Source organism: Saimiri boliviensis, chromosome 13 (assembly GCF_048565385.1).
Source record: "Saimiri boliviensis isolate mSaiBol1 chromosome 13, mSaiBol1.pri, whole genome shotgun sequence".
In the NCBI taxonomy this organism is placed as follows: domain Eukaryota; kingdom Metazoa; phylum Chordata; class Mammalia; order Primates; family Cebidae; genus Saimiri; species Saimiri boliviensis.
Window position 1 is genome coordinate 104093329 of NC_133461.1, and position 17699 is coordinate 104111027.

Genomic DNA, 17699 nt, shown 5'->3' on the forward strand with positions numbered 1-17699 from the left:
AAGTAAAGAAGGGTACCCTACCATCCTGATAATGATTTGGAAGCTTTGTTTTCTGCTAGTGTCTAAGGAGGTACTAACTCTTCTAAGATAGGTTAACGGTGCAGTAGACATAGACTTTAAATGTGTATTGATGTTCTGTTTCAAGTGAGAAGTCCCAGAGTTTATTTAATTCTCTGCCCAGGAAAAAAGGAAGGTCAGTGTTATGGTTGTGTCTCCAGAGAAATTAGATTTCCTTTTCCAAAGAGAAAAAGGCAAGGCCCTAGATGAGATGTAACTGTGGTCCTTGGGCTATCACGAGTTTATTTCTGATGCCACCACATCTTTGCTTCCAGGAACTCTTGTGAAATTAACAGGAACTTGGTCTAGGTGATTCACTGATACAGAGATTTGCATTACATATCTTAAATGAAGTGGGAAACAATAACATGTCTTAGCTGAATAATGGCTGTTCCTGAGCCAGTGAAACTAAGACATCAGGAAACCTGAGTTACAGGTCATGTGACCTTGAGCAAGACAGTTCCTTCTGGCTCCTCATTTGCAAAGTTCGTGTCCTTACCTGCAAAACAAAGCAGCTTTCAGCTTAAAGGTCTTTGATTCTTTGTTAGATCTACACTGTGTTATATCTAAATCCATGTGTAATGAGCTGTGTTATGGGATTCCATAGGCATTTGTAAATTAGGCTTCAAGAATTCACTTTCTCATGTGAATCTCTTCCTAGGCCAGTACAAATTTTTCCATTTAGAATTCTCTTCTCTTTTCATGGGCTATTCTATTTTAAAACATTAAGATGCTGCAAGTCATGAAAACTTATAGCTTCTTCTGTAACAGAACTCATTTATATTTTAGCTTTTCCTTATGCTCACACCTTCTGAAAGGTTGATGTGGACAGAGCCATTATTTATTTTTTTTATTAAGTCTGTGGAGTTAAAAATCAGCTCATCTGTAAAAAATACATTAGTATAGAGCATCTTTTGTTTGTTATACCTTAGTGCATTTGCAAAACAAACTTTTAAAATGTAAACTGGTTTGTTGCTAAAAGGCATTAAGCTAAGTTTATTAAGAGTAATTTTAATCTAATTCCATTTTGCTGATACTTTAAGACTGCAAACTTTATTTTTAAATAACGCTTTTTTCTGCATGTAGCCAAGCATGAAAAGGAGGAAAAAAAAAGAGAAAATAATAGTAATGTTTTTCTAAATTAAAAAACTAGCACATGTTTAATATATAAAATTGAGGGATACACAAGAGAAAAAAAGAAAATTAAAATACCTCAATACAACCCTCCAAAGATAATAATTGTTAACATTTCGTATATGTTATTTTTATTTTAGTCACTTTTCTGTATATTATATATACATCTACATATCTTTTTAAACAAAAGATGATGCCAGATATGTAGTTTTATGCTTACTCACTTATATAATCTTTGATAACATGATTTTCATTGACTAAATCCATTTTAAGAATATCCTCTTATTTATTAACCAGTCTCTGGTGGTTGGATATTTAAATTGTTTTGTTTGTTGCCAAAGACTGTTTACCATGTAGATACTCTCAAATACGAGATGGGACTTAGGTTCCAAAGTATGTTAGTTTAAAGTTGTTCTTTTTTTTCTTCTTCTTAAAGAAAAATCTTTCTTCTAAAAGCAGGCCTTTCATGCTCACTGCCCACTGCCTTAGCGATGAAGAAATACACACTAAATTGTAGTTAGTGGGAAGTGTCTGGCAATCCTAAAGCCTTATTTTGGATCACTGAAATGATGAGGTTTAAGTATCTCTTCAACAGAGAGAGTTCACAAGAAGGCATGGTAGAGCATGTTCATTTGCATGGCGTTATTCCTTGCTTAGAGAGTCCGTCTCTGTCTTCCGTATGCTCACCAAGACACAAAAGGAGGAATTCTTTGGCTGCGATTTGTACAGACTTCAGTGTTACTGAAATGAAAGCGGTTCAAGGACATTTCCATTTGTTGCTAGCTTATGGTTTCTCATCTCATGTAAATTATTTTGCCACTTTTCATTTTAATTTTTTGCTGTCATTGTCTGGCAAAAGATCATTTGGTTTCTCCCTGTGAAGACATTCACTGATCACTCAGCTGACAGTGTCCTTTGTCTATAAAAGTGTAGTGCCCTTAGGATTTATTTTATCACTTTTTTATCGCTACCTGTGGATTTTTGTTAACGCTTCTTTCCCTGTTTTGTCCAAGAAAATGTCTAGGGCTATATACATTTCATATGGACTAGAAGCATGTTTTGAGTTACAGTTTCATTTCAGAGACAGGTCCCCTTTAGAGTCTCACAGCCAAGTTTTCCTGCAGTTTATCCACTTGGTAACAGAAAAGTCCTTCAAAATAATCTAAAATGCTGAGTGTGTACTGTTCTTAGGGCTGTCTTGAATGCGTTTTATCACCATTCTGAAACAGCTCTTGAATCTCACCTTTCCTTTCTATGTCCAGGCCTCAACGTACTTCAGGCCTTCTCCACAGCCATTGCCACAGTTACCTAACTGGTTCTGCCTCTAGCTCACCAGAGATATTGCCCTAAAAAATCACTTTGATCTTAGAATACCTCTGCTTTAAATTACAGCTCCCAGTTGCCTAAAAAATTAACACCATACCCTTTAAAATCTGGACCCAACCTTTCCTTCCAGTTTGATCCCGAACAACCCCCTGTCATACACTGTCTGTTCTACTCACACTGCACTCCTTCCCGTTTTCGGAACATGGTGTGCTCTCATGACTCTGTCACTGCCTTTGGACACACTGTTGTTTCTTCTGCCTTGCAGCATTTCCCTGCACTTGCCCTCTCCACCCGAAAACCCTTGCTCTTTCTTCAAGACTCTGCACAAATGTGCATTCCTCTCTGCTACCATAGTACTGCATTCATACAACTAAGACCATTTCTTTTACAATACTTCCTAATATCTTCTTTACATACCTATATCTCCTGGTAACTATTTGGGGCAACTTTGTCTGGTTCTCCTTTGCCACCATTTAGCCAATTGCCTGGCATAAACTAGGACTCAACATTTTGGGTGATTAAAATGAATGAATAATTCATTATATTCAAAATTACAGTTATTGGACCTGTTTCCCAACTTTGTTAGCAGTTCATTTTGGTTATATATAGCTCAAAAATAAACACAAATATCAAAAATAAACACAGACAAAACAAAAATATCTTAGGCTAAAACCACCTAATGTACCTGGAGAAGATTCTATCCAAAATGGTGAAATCCTCACTTTCTCCTTAGATAGTCTGGATTTTGCCAAGAGTCTTAACTGAAACCACTGTTTCCTGTTTTCGCGTCTGTTTCCTTTTCTCATTCATTTATTCCCTGATGTATTCAATTATTCAAACATCTGTTGATTTAGATACTTATTGTCTATTATATGCCAATCATATTTTTGGGGCTTCAATACCTTCTTTTGTGCGTAGATAGAAACTATAGCCATCTTCCTCTTGATGCTTCCTTTTTTTTGAGCAACTACCATATCCTCCTTGTCAGAGCACTTGTGAAAAAGACCCAGGGGATTTTAGTTGACATTAAATTCAGATATGTATATAATATAGTGTGGTTCTGGGTTGTCCATATAATTTATTGTCCAAAGTGGGATACTTTGGAGGATTAAGATGGGATATGTTAATAATCCAAGATAACAGCACTATCTCAGGCAAACCAGGGTGTATGCTCACCCCTATTATAAGCCCGTTAGTCTAATCAGATCACATCACTGGTTGCCTTCTGTTTTTCAAGTATGTCTTAGGTTTTTATGCCTTCGTATTTTCATCTTTACTGTTAATGTTACCCTTGCCTTGCCAATGCCTGCAGCCTGCGCACCCCTCAGAAGCCTTCCCAATTAAATGAGCTTTCCCAATCAGCCCAATCCGTAGAGATAGCGGTCTGTTCTTAAGTTATTTAACATGTGTTTTTTACTTAATTTAGAAGCTAGGTGCATTTTATTTTGTCATAGTTATGTTTTGATTCCTTGTATTATTTAAATTTTTTGTATATTCTCAACTGAACCATAATCAGGGCCCATATTTTGAAATTACACATACCTGTCAAGTATAATGCCTTATGCATAGTCATGTGATACATAGTTGTTTGCTATTTTATTTCCTGGTCTACCTTAATCTTTTCAAAAAACTCTTTTATTTATGTCAATATTGTGTGTCTTTTCTCACAAAAAAAGTTTTAAGAGTTCTGCAGTGAAAAATCTTACCACTTTTGCAGGGCACGGTGGCTCATGCCTGTAATCCCAGCACTTTGGGAGGCCAAAGAGGGCAGATCACCTGAGGTTGGGAGTTTGAGACCAGCCTGGCCAATGTGCAGAAATTCTGTCTCTACTAAAAATACTAAAAACTAGCCGGGCATGGTGGCACATTCCTCTAACCCTAGCTACTTGGGAGGCTGAGGCAGGAGAATCGCTTGAACCTGGGAGGTGGAGGTTGCGGTGAGCCAAGATCTCGCCACTGTACTGCAGCCTGGGCAACAAGTTCGAAACTCCACCTCAAAAAAAAAAAAAAAAAAAAAAATCTCCACTGCGCCCGGCGAAAATCTTACTACTTTTTAAAGTTAAGTATTTACCATAAATACTATAAACATACTATAAACATCATGTTATCAGTTTAGATTATATCTTGAATATTTTTTAAACATTGAAACATTACAGAAATAGAGAAGGAAGAAAATTGTGCTGACAGTTCTTTGTATACACCTCCAGCTGCAGTAGCACATTTCAGTGAAAATTCATATTTTTCAATAGGCCTACATTTCTTAATTACAAAAATAACAGGTCTTTAATAGAGAAGAAAGGTTTAAGTAGTTACCAGGCTTGGAGATTCAAAACCATATTGAATCAATTCTTATTTTCTTGAGCCTTGATTTGGAAAAAGCTACAGATTTCTTTTTTTACTCTGGTCTTCTTAATTTTATATCGTCAGATCCTAAAAATACAGATTAATTTTAATCTTTAATTAAATTTAATTTTCAACCTTTTTAACTCAGTACAAAAAAACCATATATACCATGAAGAATTGCAAATTCTAATTTAGCATCCAGAGATAGCATGGCTTTATCTGTTGGTCAAGAGAACAGCAATCACAATCTTAATGTTTTCTAGCTGGTCCAAGAGTTGTATTAATCATTAAACTAGTTCTTAAATATGGTAATGACTCCAAAGTAATTTATAAAAATAGTATGTGTTTATTTCAGAAATTCAACAGAGAAGTATATAAGGCAAAAAATTACTTTTTAAATTTTTCTTTCTCCAAGAAAAAGTGAAAATCATACTTAATTGCCACCAATGGTTTCCTGTTTTTGCCCCCATCTCCACCACTTTTGCTTCTTGGAGAGAGTCATTGCTAACCCTTTAGTATGTATCCTTCAAGAGCCATTTTGTAATACCTCTGTGCCCTTGCTTGTTAGCAGTTCATTTACTGTGTGATCCTTTTCTTTTGGAGGCCCCCACACTGGTTCATGGTACCTTTGTCTATCATTATTGACTCGTCAGCACTATCATTAGTGAGCAGTACGTGTGAGGATGAGTCAGACTTGTACCCTGGCATCAGGTGGTTTTCAGTGTAGTAGAAGACAGATGTATTCAGTGATAACTATAATACAAGATGAAAGAGATGTAAGAGAGGAACAGATGAAGTGCAGTGGGATTCGTGGGGTGGAAAAAAATACCTTTGATTGGCCAAGAGGTGATATTTGAGCCGTACCCTGAAAGATAGATAAGATTTGCACTGGGGTTGGGGGAGGAAAATAGCCAATGTATTTGAAAGAGAAAGGTACAAGATGCAAGGAGTTCAGTAGGTGGCAGCATGCATATGTGGGAGTAGCAGATGCAGAGGTGGTTTGGGGGAGGACTCTGAATACCTCTATAATACCTTTGAGAATTTCTGAACAGGATAATGAGTAGAGATGTGCTTTAGGAATATTAATCAGGCACTGGAGGGGGTACAGTGTCATCACAGGCTTTGTAGTCACTTGGAAGAAAAGTTGTCACAATGAGTTGTACTGGCCAAAGAGCTATTGCTTAAAAGGGACCCGTAGGTCTTAGCAACTAAGACACACCTTATTTTACGTGCCAGTAAGGGAGACAAAACACCACCAATTAATTTTAAGATACCAATTATAAAACGTGTCCTGACTTCAGAGATCACTATAATGAAGAAATATATATTATAAAAACAATGAAGTAAGATCATTGGATCTTTGTATGGGCACAGGAGAAAGATGAGATATGCAGGAAAGAAAGGAGAGAATTGAGAAAATAAAAGGAAGGGGAATGAGATCAAAGACAAAAGTGGAGAAGTTGACCTTGAAGAGGAGGAGAATGCATGTATCTTCCTCTACCATAAGACAGAAATGAATGAGTAATGCTCAGGGCAGTATAAAAGTTTAGAAGCCAAGCAGTTAACTCATATTAAATAATCTCCGTCTTCATAACAGAGAAAGCAAGGTCATCTACCAAAAATGACAGTGGTAGGTTTGAGGGCTTGGGGTAGAAGCGTGCAAAGGTTTCAGGTAAGTGGGGTAGGAAAGATGGGATAGGAAAGGCAATTGGTTAGAAAAGACCAATAGAATTCTTAGCAGAAATGAGGGGCCCAATTAAGGTTGAAAAGGGTGTATTTATTTAAAAAAAAAAAAACCAATCGGCCCTATTTTATGACTTTGTCCAGGAATGCTTGGTGCCCTGAGAGAAGGATGGAAGAAAACAAATGCAAGTTGCTTTCTGCAGGGTAGGAGATTGGCTGGACAGGTACGGTGGAAGGACAGAAAAGCCGAACAGTCTAAGTTTCTTCTAAGGGAAATTGTTGATTTGGCATGCCGTCGAGTTCAGGCTAAGAAATGAGAGGTGAGGCCCAAAAGGAGTGAGAAACAGGTTTTGTTTTTTTATAAAACTGCTGGGTGGGGGTAGTTAGAGAGAATGAAGGAGGTGAAGAACACATTCCTTTGAAGAGGAGACATAGGTAAATAGAAAGTTCATTGGGGAATTTCAGAATTTGAGATTATGGAGGTAGAATTCCAGAGGGTAAGCCTTAAAGATGAAGTGAGTTCTAAAGCACAGATGGGAGTACACCTCTGTCTATCTTGGAAACCTCTAAGGCACCTTGTTTATTTCAGTATGAAGTCTTTACTTCTTAAGGAACAGACAAAGGTCTTCACAAGCTGGCCGCATCCCACCTTTCCAGGCCAGTATCTCATGGTTGACTGGTACAAGCCCCATTTTCTAGCCACATTGAACTCTTCTCTCTGCCCAGAATCCTCAAAAGCTTTTATCTACCATTTTGCCTTTGCATGTGCTATTCCCTTTTATATAAAATGCTCTTTCTCTTCTCTGCCTTGCAACGTCCTGCGCTTCCTCTAGACCTAACTCAGACTATACTACTCAGCGGTGCCTTCCCAGGCTCCTGCCAACAACACGGAGCATGCCTTCATCGTGCTCCCTAAGTGCTCTGTTTGTACCTCCTGTGGCATTTCACCACAGGGTACTGACTGGTATGTTTCTCTCCAGTAGACTGTGAACTCTTTGAAGTCAGAAACTATATCATCTTTCTTTACCCACAGTGACAGGCCCATATTAGGTACTTAGTATCTGCTTTTCATTTTCGTTGAATTTTGTGTAAATAAACTAATCCAGTACATCTCTGAAGTTCTGACTTGTGCATTTAGATAACCTGGAAATCTTGTTAACATTCAGATTCTGATTACGTCTGTGGTGGGGTCTGAGATTCTGCCATTCTGACAGGCTCCGAGGTGACAGGCATCGTGTTTGGTCTCCGAGTTCATCCACAGCATCTGTGCCTAAGTAAATAGCAGATGTAGAGCAGAGACAAAGGCCATTAGAAATGTGGAAGTGGAGCAGGTATGAAGGAAGTGACTTGGAAAAATCCTCAGTATGAACACTGGAGTCCCAGAAATGACAGCAAAAAATCATGCAGGAAGAGATGCTCAAATAAAGCAGAAGAGCATGGTGGAGGGTGGTAGTTGAACAGACTGGGATGATATAGCTATATGACTTAGCTTTACACAGGAAAAGGTGGTTATGTGGGGCCAGTTGCTGTGAGTCAGGACTGCATCAGGTGAGGCATCACTGAGGTGAAATAAATAACTGCAGTGAAGGCCTGCCCTCCGAGGAGGAGTGCTGGTGACAGGAGTAGTGTTAGGAGTTGGGTTTGCATGTGATCCTCAGGGAGGGCCGGGGCCTCCAGTGCTGTTCACAGTGGGATGGCATTTCCACCAGTGCAGACAGGAGTGCTGAAGGCAGAAGAAAGGCTGGATTACAGGGAAAGGGAAACCCCTGAAGAAATGATAGGTGCTAGAATTTGACAGGGGCTCATTTCCTGATTGGAAGTTTCCAAGCTGAAAGCATGAAAGTTCTTTTATTTTTCTCTTTTTCTTTTTCTTTTTTTGAGACGGAGTTTCGCTCTTGTTACCCAGGCTGGAGTGCAGTGGCGCGATCTCGGCTCACCGCAACCTCCGCCTCCTGGGTTCAAGCAATTCTCCTGCCTTTGCCTCCCGAGCAGCTGGGATTACAGGCATGCGCCACCATGCCCAGCTAATTTTTGTATTTTTAGTAGAGATGGGGTTTCACCATGTTGACCAGATGATCTCGATGTCCTGACCTCGCGATCCACCCGCCTCGGCCTCCCAAAGTGCTGGGAGTATAGGCATGAGCCACCGCACCCGGCCTTGAATGTTCTTTTTTTAAACTCACGGGTAACTGAAAAAGCAGCACTAATAAGTATTCTATTCCCACAGGTCTGAGGATTCTAAGGATGGGTTCAATAAACCTGTTCTTTTTTTGAAAGTACTATTATATTTTAAAAAGTGCAAAGGTAATATATACTTGGTTAATAAATGAAAATGTTTAACATTTATTTTAACAAATAAAAAAATGTTTAAATTCCTCCCACTAAGCCCCCTCCCCACAAATCAGTAACTGGTATTTAAGCTTACTCTGTACTCTTCCAGCTTTCATCTATGCAAACTTATGTACACAGAGGCATTTTTAAATTCTATAATGATATTTTCACTTATTATTGGTATAAAACCATATTGAAAATAATGGCATTTTCAACATTATTCTTCAGATAGTTTTCCTCACTTAGAAATATGTCATAAACATCTCTGCAGGTCAGTGGACATAACTTTAACTTACTTTTTCCTACTAGTTTTAAATAGCTGTGTATAAGTATAGACATCCCAAATTTGTTCTGCCATTCTCTTCTTGATGGACACTTGGGCAATTTCCAGTTTTTGCTATTACAAACAATTTGACAATTAAAAAAAAAAAAGTCTCATTATTACCAGTCCTTAAATAATAGAAATGTGACTTGAATTAGTCACGCTTACCAAAAATAACTTTATATAAACCACATCTTTTAATGAAGCACAGCAGTGTGTAGACTTGTTCTGTCTCATATAATAGACTCTAGTCACATGGAGCTAAATTTAAATTAGTTAAAATTAAATAAAATTCAAATTCCATCACTGACAGTAGCCTCCTTGTAGCCATTTGTGAATTGTGGCCACCATACTGGCTAGCATAGAAGATTCTACTCTGACAGAAACTTCCATTCGACGGCCTGGACCTAGACACTTGAGTGTGGCATCTTACAGGACCGTATTTTTCAACAAGTTAGTATTTCAATAAGAGTAGGTTTGAAAAATAAAAACGTGTCTTCATCGGTTGCCTCTGCAGTTACTTCAACGAGAATCAATACCCAGATGAAGCAAAGAGGGAAGAAATTGCAAACGCTTGCAATGCGGTTATACAGAAGCCAGGTAAGGTCGCAGGCGCAGCCTTGCTCTGCGGTGCAGCACAGCGCTTGGTTACGGGTCGGCGTCTAGGACGCTCAGTCTCATGCGCTCCTTGGCATGGTGCTCCCAGCTCAGTGTGTGCCATCCTTCCGCAAGTGGCCAGTGCTCTGTCCTGCTCACACAGTACTTCGGAGGGATGTTTTTATGGTACTCACAATCAAATGCTAACCCTGGAGAGTTTTCAGAGAGGAACCCTATGTGAAATATGAGACGCTGAAATTACTATTTTTTTAATGTGTAGATTTCTTTTTCTAAGAATTTAGCTAAAAGATAATAATTATGAAATAATGTTAAAGTTTTAAATATTTAAGCAAGCTTTTTCAATATAAGATTAAGATAGACTTTTGTAAACAATTGTTATAAATTATAGAATGCTGTATTTCTCTTTGGGGAAAGAATTCTTTTCAATATGGAAAGCAGATAGATGGTTTCTGTCTGCTTTCCACATTGAGATGACTTCTGCTTAGCTAAGAAAGATTTGGGGCAGTACCATTCTGAAGTCCTGTTGTTCCAAAGTCAGCAAACCTACTTAAATGTTTCAAATGTGTTTTCTTTCTTGTGCTAAAATATTATTTCACATTTTACAGATTTTGTTAAACAGAAACCATTCTCAGTTAATAGATCCAGTTAACTTCCATGTGGCCATTTATTTTGATTGGCTTAAAGGCTGCATACAAAAGTATTAGTGTTTTATAGAAACCAAGCAGACCTTCATTCTCCCTCACCCAGAAGCCAGACTTCTAACAATGTAGACCCCCTACAAACTCTGCTTCAGTGACGTACAAGTGAAACGAATCTGTACCCTGTTTCAAACATGCCAAAAGTCCCAGCCCTAAAGTTGTGCAGAAACTTGAACTCAACCTGGAACATTTTACCCCTGTATCATCAAGGCCCTAACAAACCTGCTTTCTGGTTTCTTCACCCACTGTGGATTAATATCCGAAATGCAAAAGGAAAGGTGAGGAGGGAATGTTACGGGGGGTCTATATTAGCAAGCATGATACTATTCATAAAAAAATCACATTGGACCTCAAAGATGGTAAATCTAAAATGTAACCTGAATTGTACTATGTATTCCAACCCAGTTACAATAATGGATAGTCACAGCGGCCTTCAGCCTTTAAGAAACTATGTATAATATCTATCTTCTGTCCTAAGATAGCAGGTAACTAGTTAACATAAAGCCTTAAAGATGTAAGTAAATTTCTCTTGTCTGGATACATGATAAAGAATAACTCATCTTGGGCCAGTGTGATGGCTCACACCTAGAATCCCAGCACTTTGGGAGGCCAAGTTGGGCAGTTCACTTGAGCCCAGTAGTTGGAGCCTAGCCTGGGCAACATGGCGAGATCCTCGCCTGGCATGGTGGCCTGGACCCATAGTCCCAGCTACCCGGGTGGCTGAGGTGGGAGGATCACTTGAGCCCAGAAGATAGAGGCTGCAGGGAGCTATAATTGCACCACTGCATTGCAGCCTGGGTGAGAGAGTGAGACCCTGTGTCAAAAAAAAATAAAAAATGAATAACTTACTCTGCTATAATAATGGTAATTAAATGAAGCCCACATAGTACTGTCATGCTAACGTGGATCTGGCACCCTAGCCAATGACTTTGTGGAAATCTCTAATATGTATGGCTTTCCAAATCGAAGCATGCTGTGCTACTAGTTGTTGTTGTTGTGTTCATTTACATGTTTATTGATTTAATAATTGGGGCGGATACTTGGTACTAGATAACACTTTAAAAATCCCTCTGCATCAATGGTTTTGGCAGTGTGATCAAAAGCAACAAAATAAAAATATTATCCCTTAAAACTAGTTAATGCTTGGATCCCAAATACAGATTATCTGAATTTTATTGCATGTATTCACAGGTAAAAAACTGTCTGATCTGGAAAGAGTTACCTCCCTGAAAGTATATAATTGGTTTGCTAACAGAAGGAAGGAGATCAAGAGGAGAGCCAATATTGGTAATGTATCAGTGAGGCTGCTTTTCTCTCTCGTGTAGCAGTTCGAACGCCATGTTTGTTTATATTATGATTAACTTAGTTTAGAAACTGCAAGTCTAAAAGATCTTTTTTTTTTTTTTTCTTTGAGATGGAGTTTCGCTCTTGTTTCCCAGGCTGGAGTGGAATGGTGCAGTCTCAGCTCACCACAACCTCTGCCTCTTGGTTTCAAGTGATTCTCCTGCCTGAGTCTCGCAAGGAGCTAGGATTACAGGCATACGTCACCACGCCCAGCTAATTTTGTATTTTTAGTGGAGACGGGGATTTTGCCATGTCAGTCAGGCTGGTCTTCAACTCCTGACCTCAGGTGATCTGCCCCCCTCAGCCTCCCAAAGTGCTCGGATTATAGGCATGAGCCACTGCGCCCGGCTGGATCCTAACTTCTAAGCCTAACAAAAATTGCCCTAATGTCTTTCATTGTGTTTTTAATAAACCACAGTTAGTATTTATTGACACAATTTGTATTGTAATGGTAATGACATGATTATTTATAGAACTCATTGTTGTTAAAATTTTAGAATATAGAATTATACATGGCCCCTGAGCAATTGATTACTCCTGTGGTATATACTAAAGATACTTGTATGTTGGGTCTCAAGAAAGGCAATGTGATAACCCGAAATTTCTTTATTATTACTGGATCACGACTTTGATATTAGGAAACAATTGATTAATGATTTGGAATGAAAGAGAGCTAATAGACAAGGAATGCAGCAAAAGACAGAGATAAAGAGTATTTAAGAAGTAGGAATTCTTGATGTAATCATCTGTATATATATATATACACACACACACACACACACACACACACGTACCAAAACATCACCTTATATGCCATAAATATATACAATTTTTATTTATTAATTGTATCTCAACAAAGCTGAGCAGAGAAAAAAAAAATGCCAAAAGTGCCCTAGGGGGAATTACGAATATAACTGACAAAGGAAGAAATAATTTTTTCTCATCCAAAACTGTAACAATAAGAAAGAAATTTAAGTTGGTGAGTCAGGTGGGGTGTTGGATTTTAGCTTCTAAAATTGCATTTATTTCTCCCATCCAAGTACTAACAGGCCCGACCCAGTTTAGCTTCTCAGATCACACGAGATCAGGTGCATCGAGCATGGTATGGGCATAGACAGACAGCATTTCGTTTCGTTTCTAAATACACTTTTTATTCATCATTACAGTTCTCATAGGCTTTATAGAACCCCGAGATAAGAGAACTGTGTAGTTAGCAATTATTTATGAAGTACCTAATATGCACAGCAGCAGAGACCCCAGAATGGCAAAGGTGTGCCTCCCCTGACCTACATGCACTCAAATTTCAGCCATCTACGTCTAAAAGAAACAAGTGTAGAGAAATATAGGGTCTTGTTTAATTACATTCTAATTTCCTCAGCACAAACATTCAGAGTTTCAGCCATTATGATACGGTAACAGATAATTTAGGGATCTATTTGCTTTTTTCGAAGAAGCAGCAATCCTGGAGAGTCATGGGATAGATGTTCAGAGTCCAGGAGGCCATTCCAATAGTGACGACGTCGATGGGAACGACTACTCTGAGCAGGTGAGCCTCTGCGCATCTGGTCGAGGTTCTTGGTGCCTGAGCAGGAGGACAGTGGGACAGCTCAGTTCCTGGGTGTGGCTGATGGGGTGGGGGAGGGGAAAGTCACTGTCCCTCCACTCCGCTCCTGTGTCTAGTTAGTTAGATTTCATGTAATTTGAAAGAAATGTGGTAAGATTCAGTTGTCCTGTTGAATTTGTGAGAAATCGTTATTCACCCACATGGATTTATTGTCATACAACAGGATACTTGGCAAGTACGCAATGGGGAGGAGGAGGAGGGAAGAAGTTCAGAGGGAGGCAGAGAAGCAGAGAAGGTAGAAGAAGAGAGGAGGATCTGATCCAAACAAGCAAGTTACACCATTCACGACACACACTCAGTGTTTGAGAAATACTAGGGGCAGCTGGGCCCCATGCCCAAACATGTACCAACACAGGGCACGATGGAAGGCCCCACTCACTCCAGCCCCACTGCAGTGGGAACCCTCCTGCCCAAAGGAGTGGTTCTTCCAGAGTCTCTCTGGCACACTGACACATGCATCGTCTCCTAAGTGCAATACCTGCATGACTCCTTGCCTTGCCCTGATTTATTCTGCATTGCTTTTGGGGAAAATGTATTTAATTGTAGCCACTGCATGGAGTAATTCAGTAACTAAGACTGGGGGAGTTCCCCCCCGACCCCCACATGAATGTTGACAGATTTCATTACAATTTTGATGATAGGATTTAAATTTCCATTTGGAATATGAAGAGAATGCATGGTTTCTTCCCCTAGACCACAGCAAGGAAACTTCTGATTTTTTTTCTGGGATCTGTGCTTTTTCCTTGCCCCCCAGCCAGCTCATACAGTCCAATGCATTCTTTAAAAGCCTCTGCTTAGGCCGGGCGCGGTGGCTCAAGCCTGTAATCCCAGCACTTTGGGAGGCCGAGGCGGGTGGATCACGAGGTCGAGAGATCGAGACCATCCTGGTCAACAAGGTGAAACCCCGTCTCTACTAAAAATACAAAAAGTTAGCTGGGCATGGTGGTGCGTGCCTGTAATCCCAGCTACTCAGGAGGCTGAGGCAGGAGAATTGCCTGAGCCCAGGAGGTGGAGGTTGCGGTGAGCCGAGATCGCGCCATTGCACTCCAGCCTGGGTAACAAGAGCGAAACTCCGTCTCAAAAAAAAAAAAAAAAAGCCTCTGCTTATCACACACCTAGAGTGCATGTGAGTCTGTGCTGATCCCTTTGTAAATTCTTAAAAGCCACCTGTGAACAGCAGAAAGAAACGATGTCCAAATTTCGGAAAAACTACCATTTTTTTTCCCCTTTAGGACTCTACTTCATAGCCCCAAGAGAATATTCTGTAAGTCTTTCTGTTCAGAAACATTCCTGTTATTTTTCAATCCACTCACATAGATGGATCATTTCCATCTTTTTTTTTACGGATGCCCTAACGGCAGCACATCCCACGTTTTGTTTTTTCCCTAAGGGACTTAGCCTTTCCAAAGCTCTTTGATACAGAGTTCCCCTGAAGATGACAGGTGAGAAATGTACCCCTTATTTGTAACACCGACTTCAGTGCCTGACGTACATCCTGCAATGCCAGCTTCCTTCACAGCTTTATTGTTTAACACATTGAGCTGCACGGGGAGGAGAGCTTCACACTCCTTCTAGGTAAGATGCCTGCCGTTCCCTCGCACAGCTGCCTCCAGGAGAGTGCCGCACCTTTCTCCTCTCTCCCGTAGCCGTTTCCAGCAGTGATACTTGTGTCCTGTTATAATTGAGAATTTTTATTTTTTTTTTTACAAAAATGCATTTTTATCTGTAAGATGTAATTGTAAGTTTTGTCTAGTTTTCTCAGTTCAGTAGAGAGACACCATGAATTCTAATAATCTGTTTGTAAGAGCAGCAATCTGGAATTTAATAGCTCACTAGTATGGCCTTCAGTCATTAGTGCTATATTTGTTGCAAACAGAAAGATCCAAATTGTTGGTTTTACATCCATCACTGTAGGTTTGATCATCACCACCAGCCATCTTTCTAATTGAATAGAATTATCAATGAGGAAATACATTTTTAGTGCTTTTTACTTGTTGAATCATAAAATTATCAACTGAAAATCTTTGGACCTATATCCATTCAGTGTCTACTTAAATACAGTTCACCTCTGTTCTATCATGAGCCGCTCCCCCAGTTTCCTCCCATGAATGTTCTGCCTCCCCTTGCCCCAGCATGTATTTCTGTGACGAAAGAATTCTACCAGTCTACTAATAATAACATTTGTTTCTTATTTCTGCACATCTAGGATGACAGTACGAGCCATAGTGACCACCAAGACCCCATCTCATTAGCTGTGGAAATGGCAGCAGTCAACCACACTATATTGGCATTGGCCCGACAAGGAGCCAACGAAATCAAGACAGAGGCCCTGGATGATGACTGATCAGGGAGGTTAAACACGACAAGTTAACTTAGTTTAGACGTAGCACCTTAGCAGACTTTCCTCGGTCCTTAACATGTGTTCTTACAGTATAACTTGCAGTTTCTTGTATGTCAGGTAGCCGTTAGGGTCTTGTTCTGTGAAGATGGCATGGTGCCCTCAGCCTTTGCATATACTCTCTCAATATTAATTCCTAGTAAATAATAACCAACCAACCAACCAAACTTCCCTCTCCCAGCCCCCGAGGCTATAACATCTTGCTGCTCCGTCTTAGCATTCCAAGAAAGTGCTTCCAGGTATTTAGATAGCCCTCAGTTCTCAAATATTAGACTACGTGTAAAATCTTGGGTACCTTTAGATTCTTGTAACACTAGTCTGTACCCCCTTTTCCTTCCCCAAGGCTGATAGGATGCAAGCTGAGGTCGTGGCACAGGAATGACAGACACCATTTGGGGAGTATCCACAGAGTCAGAGGAACACTAGAATCCCCACCTCAGCGTGAGGATAATTGATTTCCAGCTGCAATAAGCCGTGCCTCATTATAGCCACGCTGTGGCTAGATTATACTTCTTGGGTGCTGTGCTAAGAATGTCAATGGAAAAAGTCAATCTCACATTTTGTTTGAAGTTAACATGCCTGACACAGACATCCTTTTCTCTCACAAGCTGTGTGACTTAGTAGATAAAATACTGCCTTCTGCCTTTGGGACCATGATTAAAAACAAAAACTAAAAGTCATAAAAAAAAAAACAAAAAAAAAAAAACCCAGGTTGAGAGCATTGGGAAAAAAATATGAGCTGAATGTCTGATGGATGCTAAAGTCCAGTTTTCAGAACCACTGCACATTCCGCGGCACAGTTAGCAGTGCCTGCCTGGAAAAGTTTTGGAGGTCATCGTGGAAGTTGCTTTGCCTCCTGTCGGTGTCCCCTTTCCCTGCTACCAAAAAAAATCTTTCAAGGATGGAGCTAAGGTCAAAAATGAGTGAAAAAACTTGCAGTGTTTGTATCCATTAAACTGAAGCCCCTTCAATCTGAGAGGTCGCTAGAGGACTTCATAGTGGGGTCATGCTGCCTGTCACAGATGCAGATGCTTGCCCAGATAGGAGCAGAGAAAAGCAGGGGACGCTTCCCACTCACATTGTGGCTGTACCAGAACAACAGGATGGGACTGCTTTGCTGTTCTCTTTACTCTGTCCTTGGAGAGACGTGAAAAGCTGTATTGCTACAGGCAATTTATTTAATAATTGGAAGCCATATTGATAATGGATGTGGTAATATTTGTAAAGTTTAATCTACTTTAAGCGGCAGTAACTAATGGAATTTTTTTCCTTGATCACATATGTAGCACTTTTGTTACTTTTTAAAGATATTTATATTTGATAAATCTTTTTTTCATTTTGAGAACTCAAAAATACCAAACAGTGAACTTGTGTTCTAAAGTCACCCTGTGATCACCTTGTCATCTAGTAGCAAAATGATGAACTATTCATGCATCAAAGAAAATTACATCTGCTGGCCTTGTATGAAAATGATCTCTTGGCATCCCGATTAAATGACACACTGTCACTGTGGGTAAGAGGAAAGAGCCTTCAATGTAGCAGCACAGGGTGCATCTGAAAGAGGCACAACTGCTATGTATTTTCTGCCTCATCCGGTCCCTCCTGTGTAGAATGAAGCCGTGTTTAAAGGGGACTGTGGGGCTGGCTGTTACGCGGGGCTTCTTTCTGTCCGTTACCTGAAAACAATTTCTAAGACAGAAGGAAGGTGCCGTTTCCTTACCTCTTCACCCGTCCTCCTCTACCAAATGTATTCAACTTAAAACTATGAGAGACTGAATGACCTTCCTCAATTTTCCCTTTCTCATTCAGGAGATACTGAGT

The 17699-nt window shown here is 39.8% G+C and overlaps 1 protein-coding gene across 17 annotated transcripts in view; it reads left to right on the forward strand.

Annotated features, from left to right (window-relative positions):
• HMBOX1 (homeobox containing 1) overlaps nt 1-17203 on the forward strand; it is a 167379-nt gene extending 150176 nt beyond the window's left edge. For 3 of the 17 annotated variants that reach the window (XM_010347791.3, XM_074384134.1, XM_074384135.1), the window contains exons 7-10: nt 9714-9796; nt 11704-11799; nt 13308-13402; nt 15687-17203. In XM_010347791.3, coding sequence (XP_010346093.1) covers nt 9714-9796; nt 11704-11799; nt 13308-13402; nt 15687-15824 — 412 coding nt within the window. In that variant the 3' untranslated portion in view covers nt 15825-17203. Of the gene's footprint in view, nt 1-9713; nt 9797-11703; nt 11800-13307; nt 13403-13643; nt 15056-15686 lie in introns of all 17 variants that reach the window. The other 14 variants (XM_074384137.1, XM_074384138.1, XM_039461137.2 and 11 more) reach the window with 10 other exon arrangements.
• Nucleotides 17204-17699: the final 496 nt, after the last annotated feature.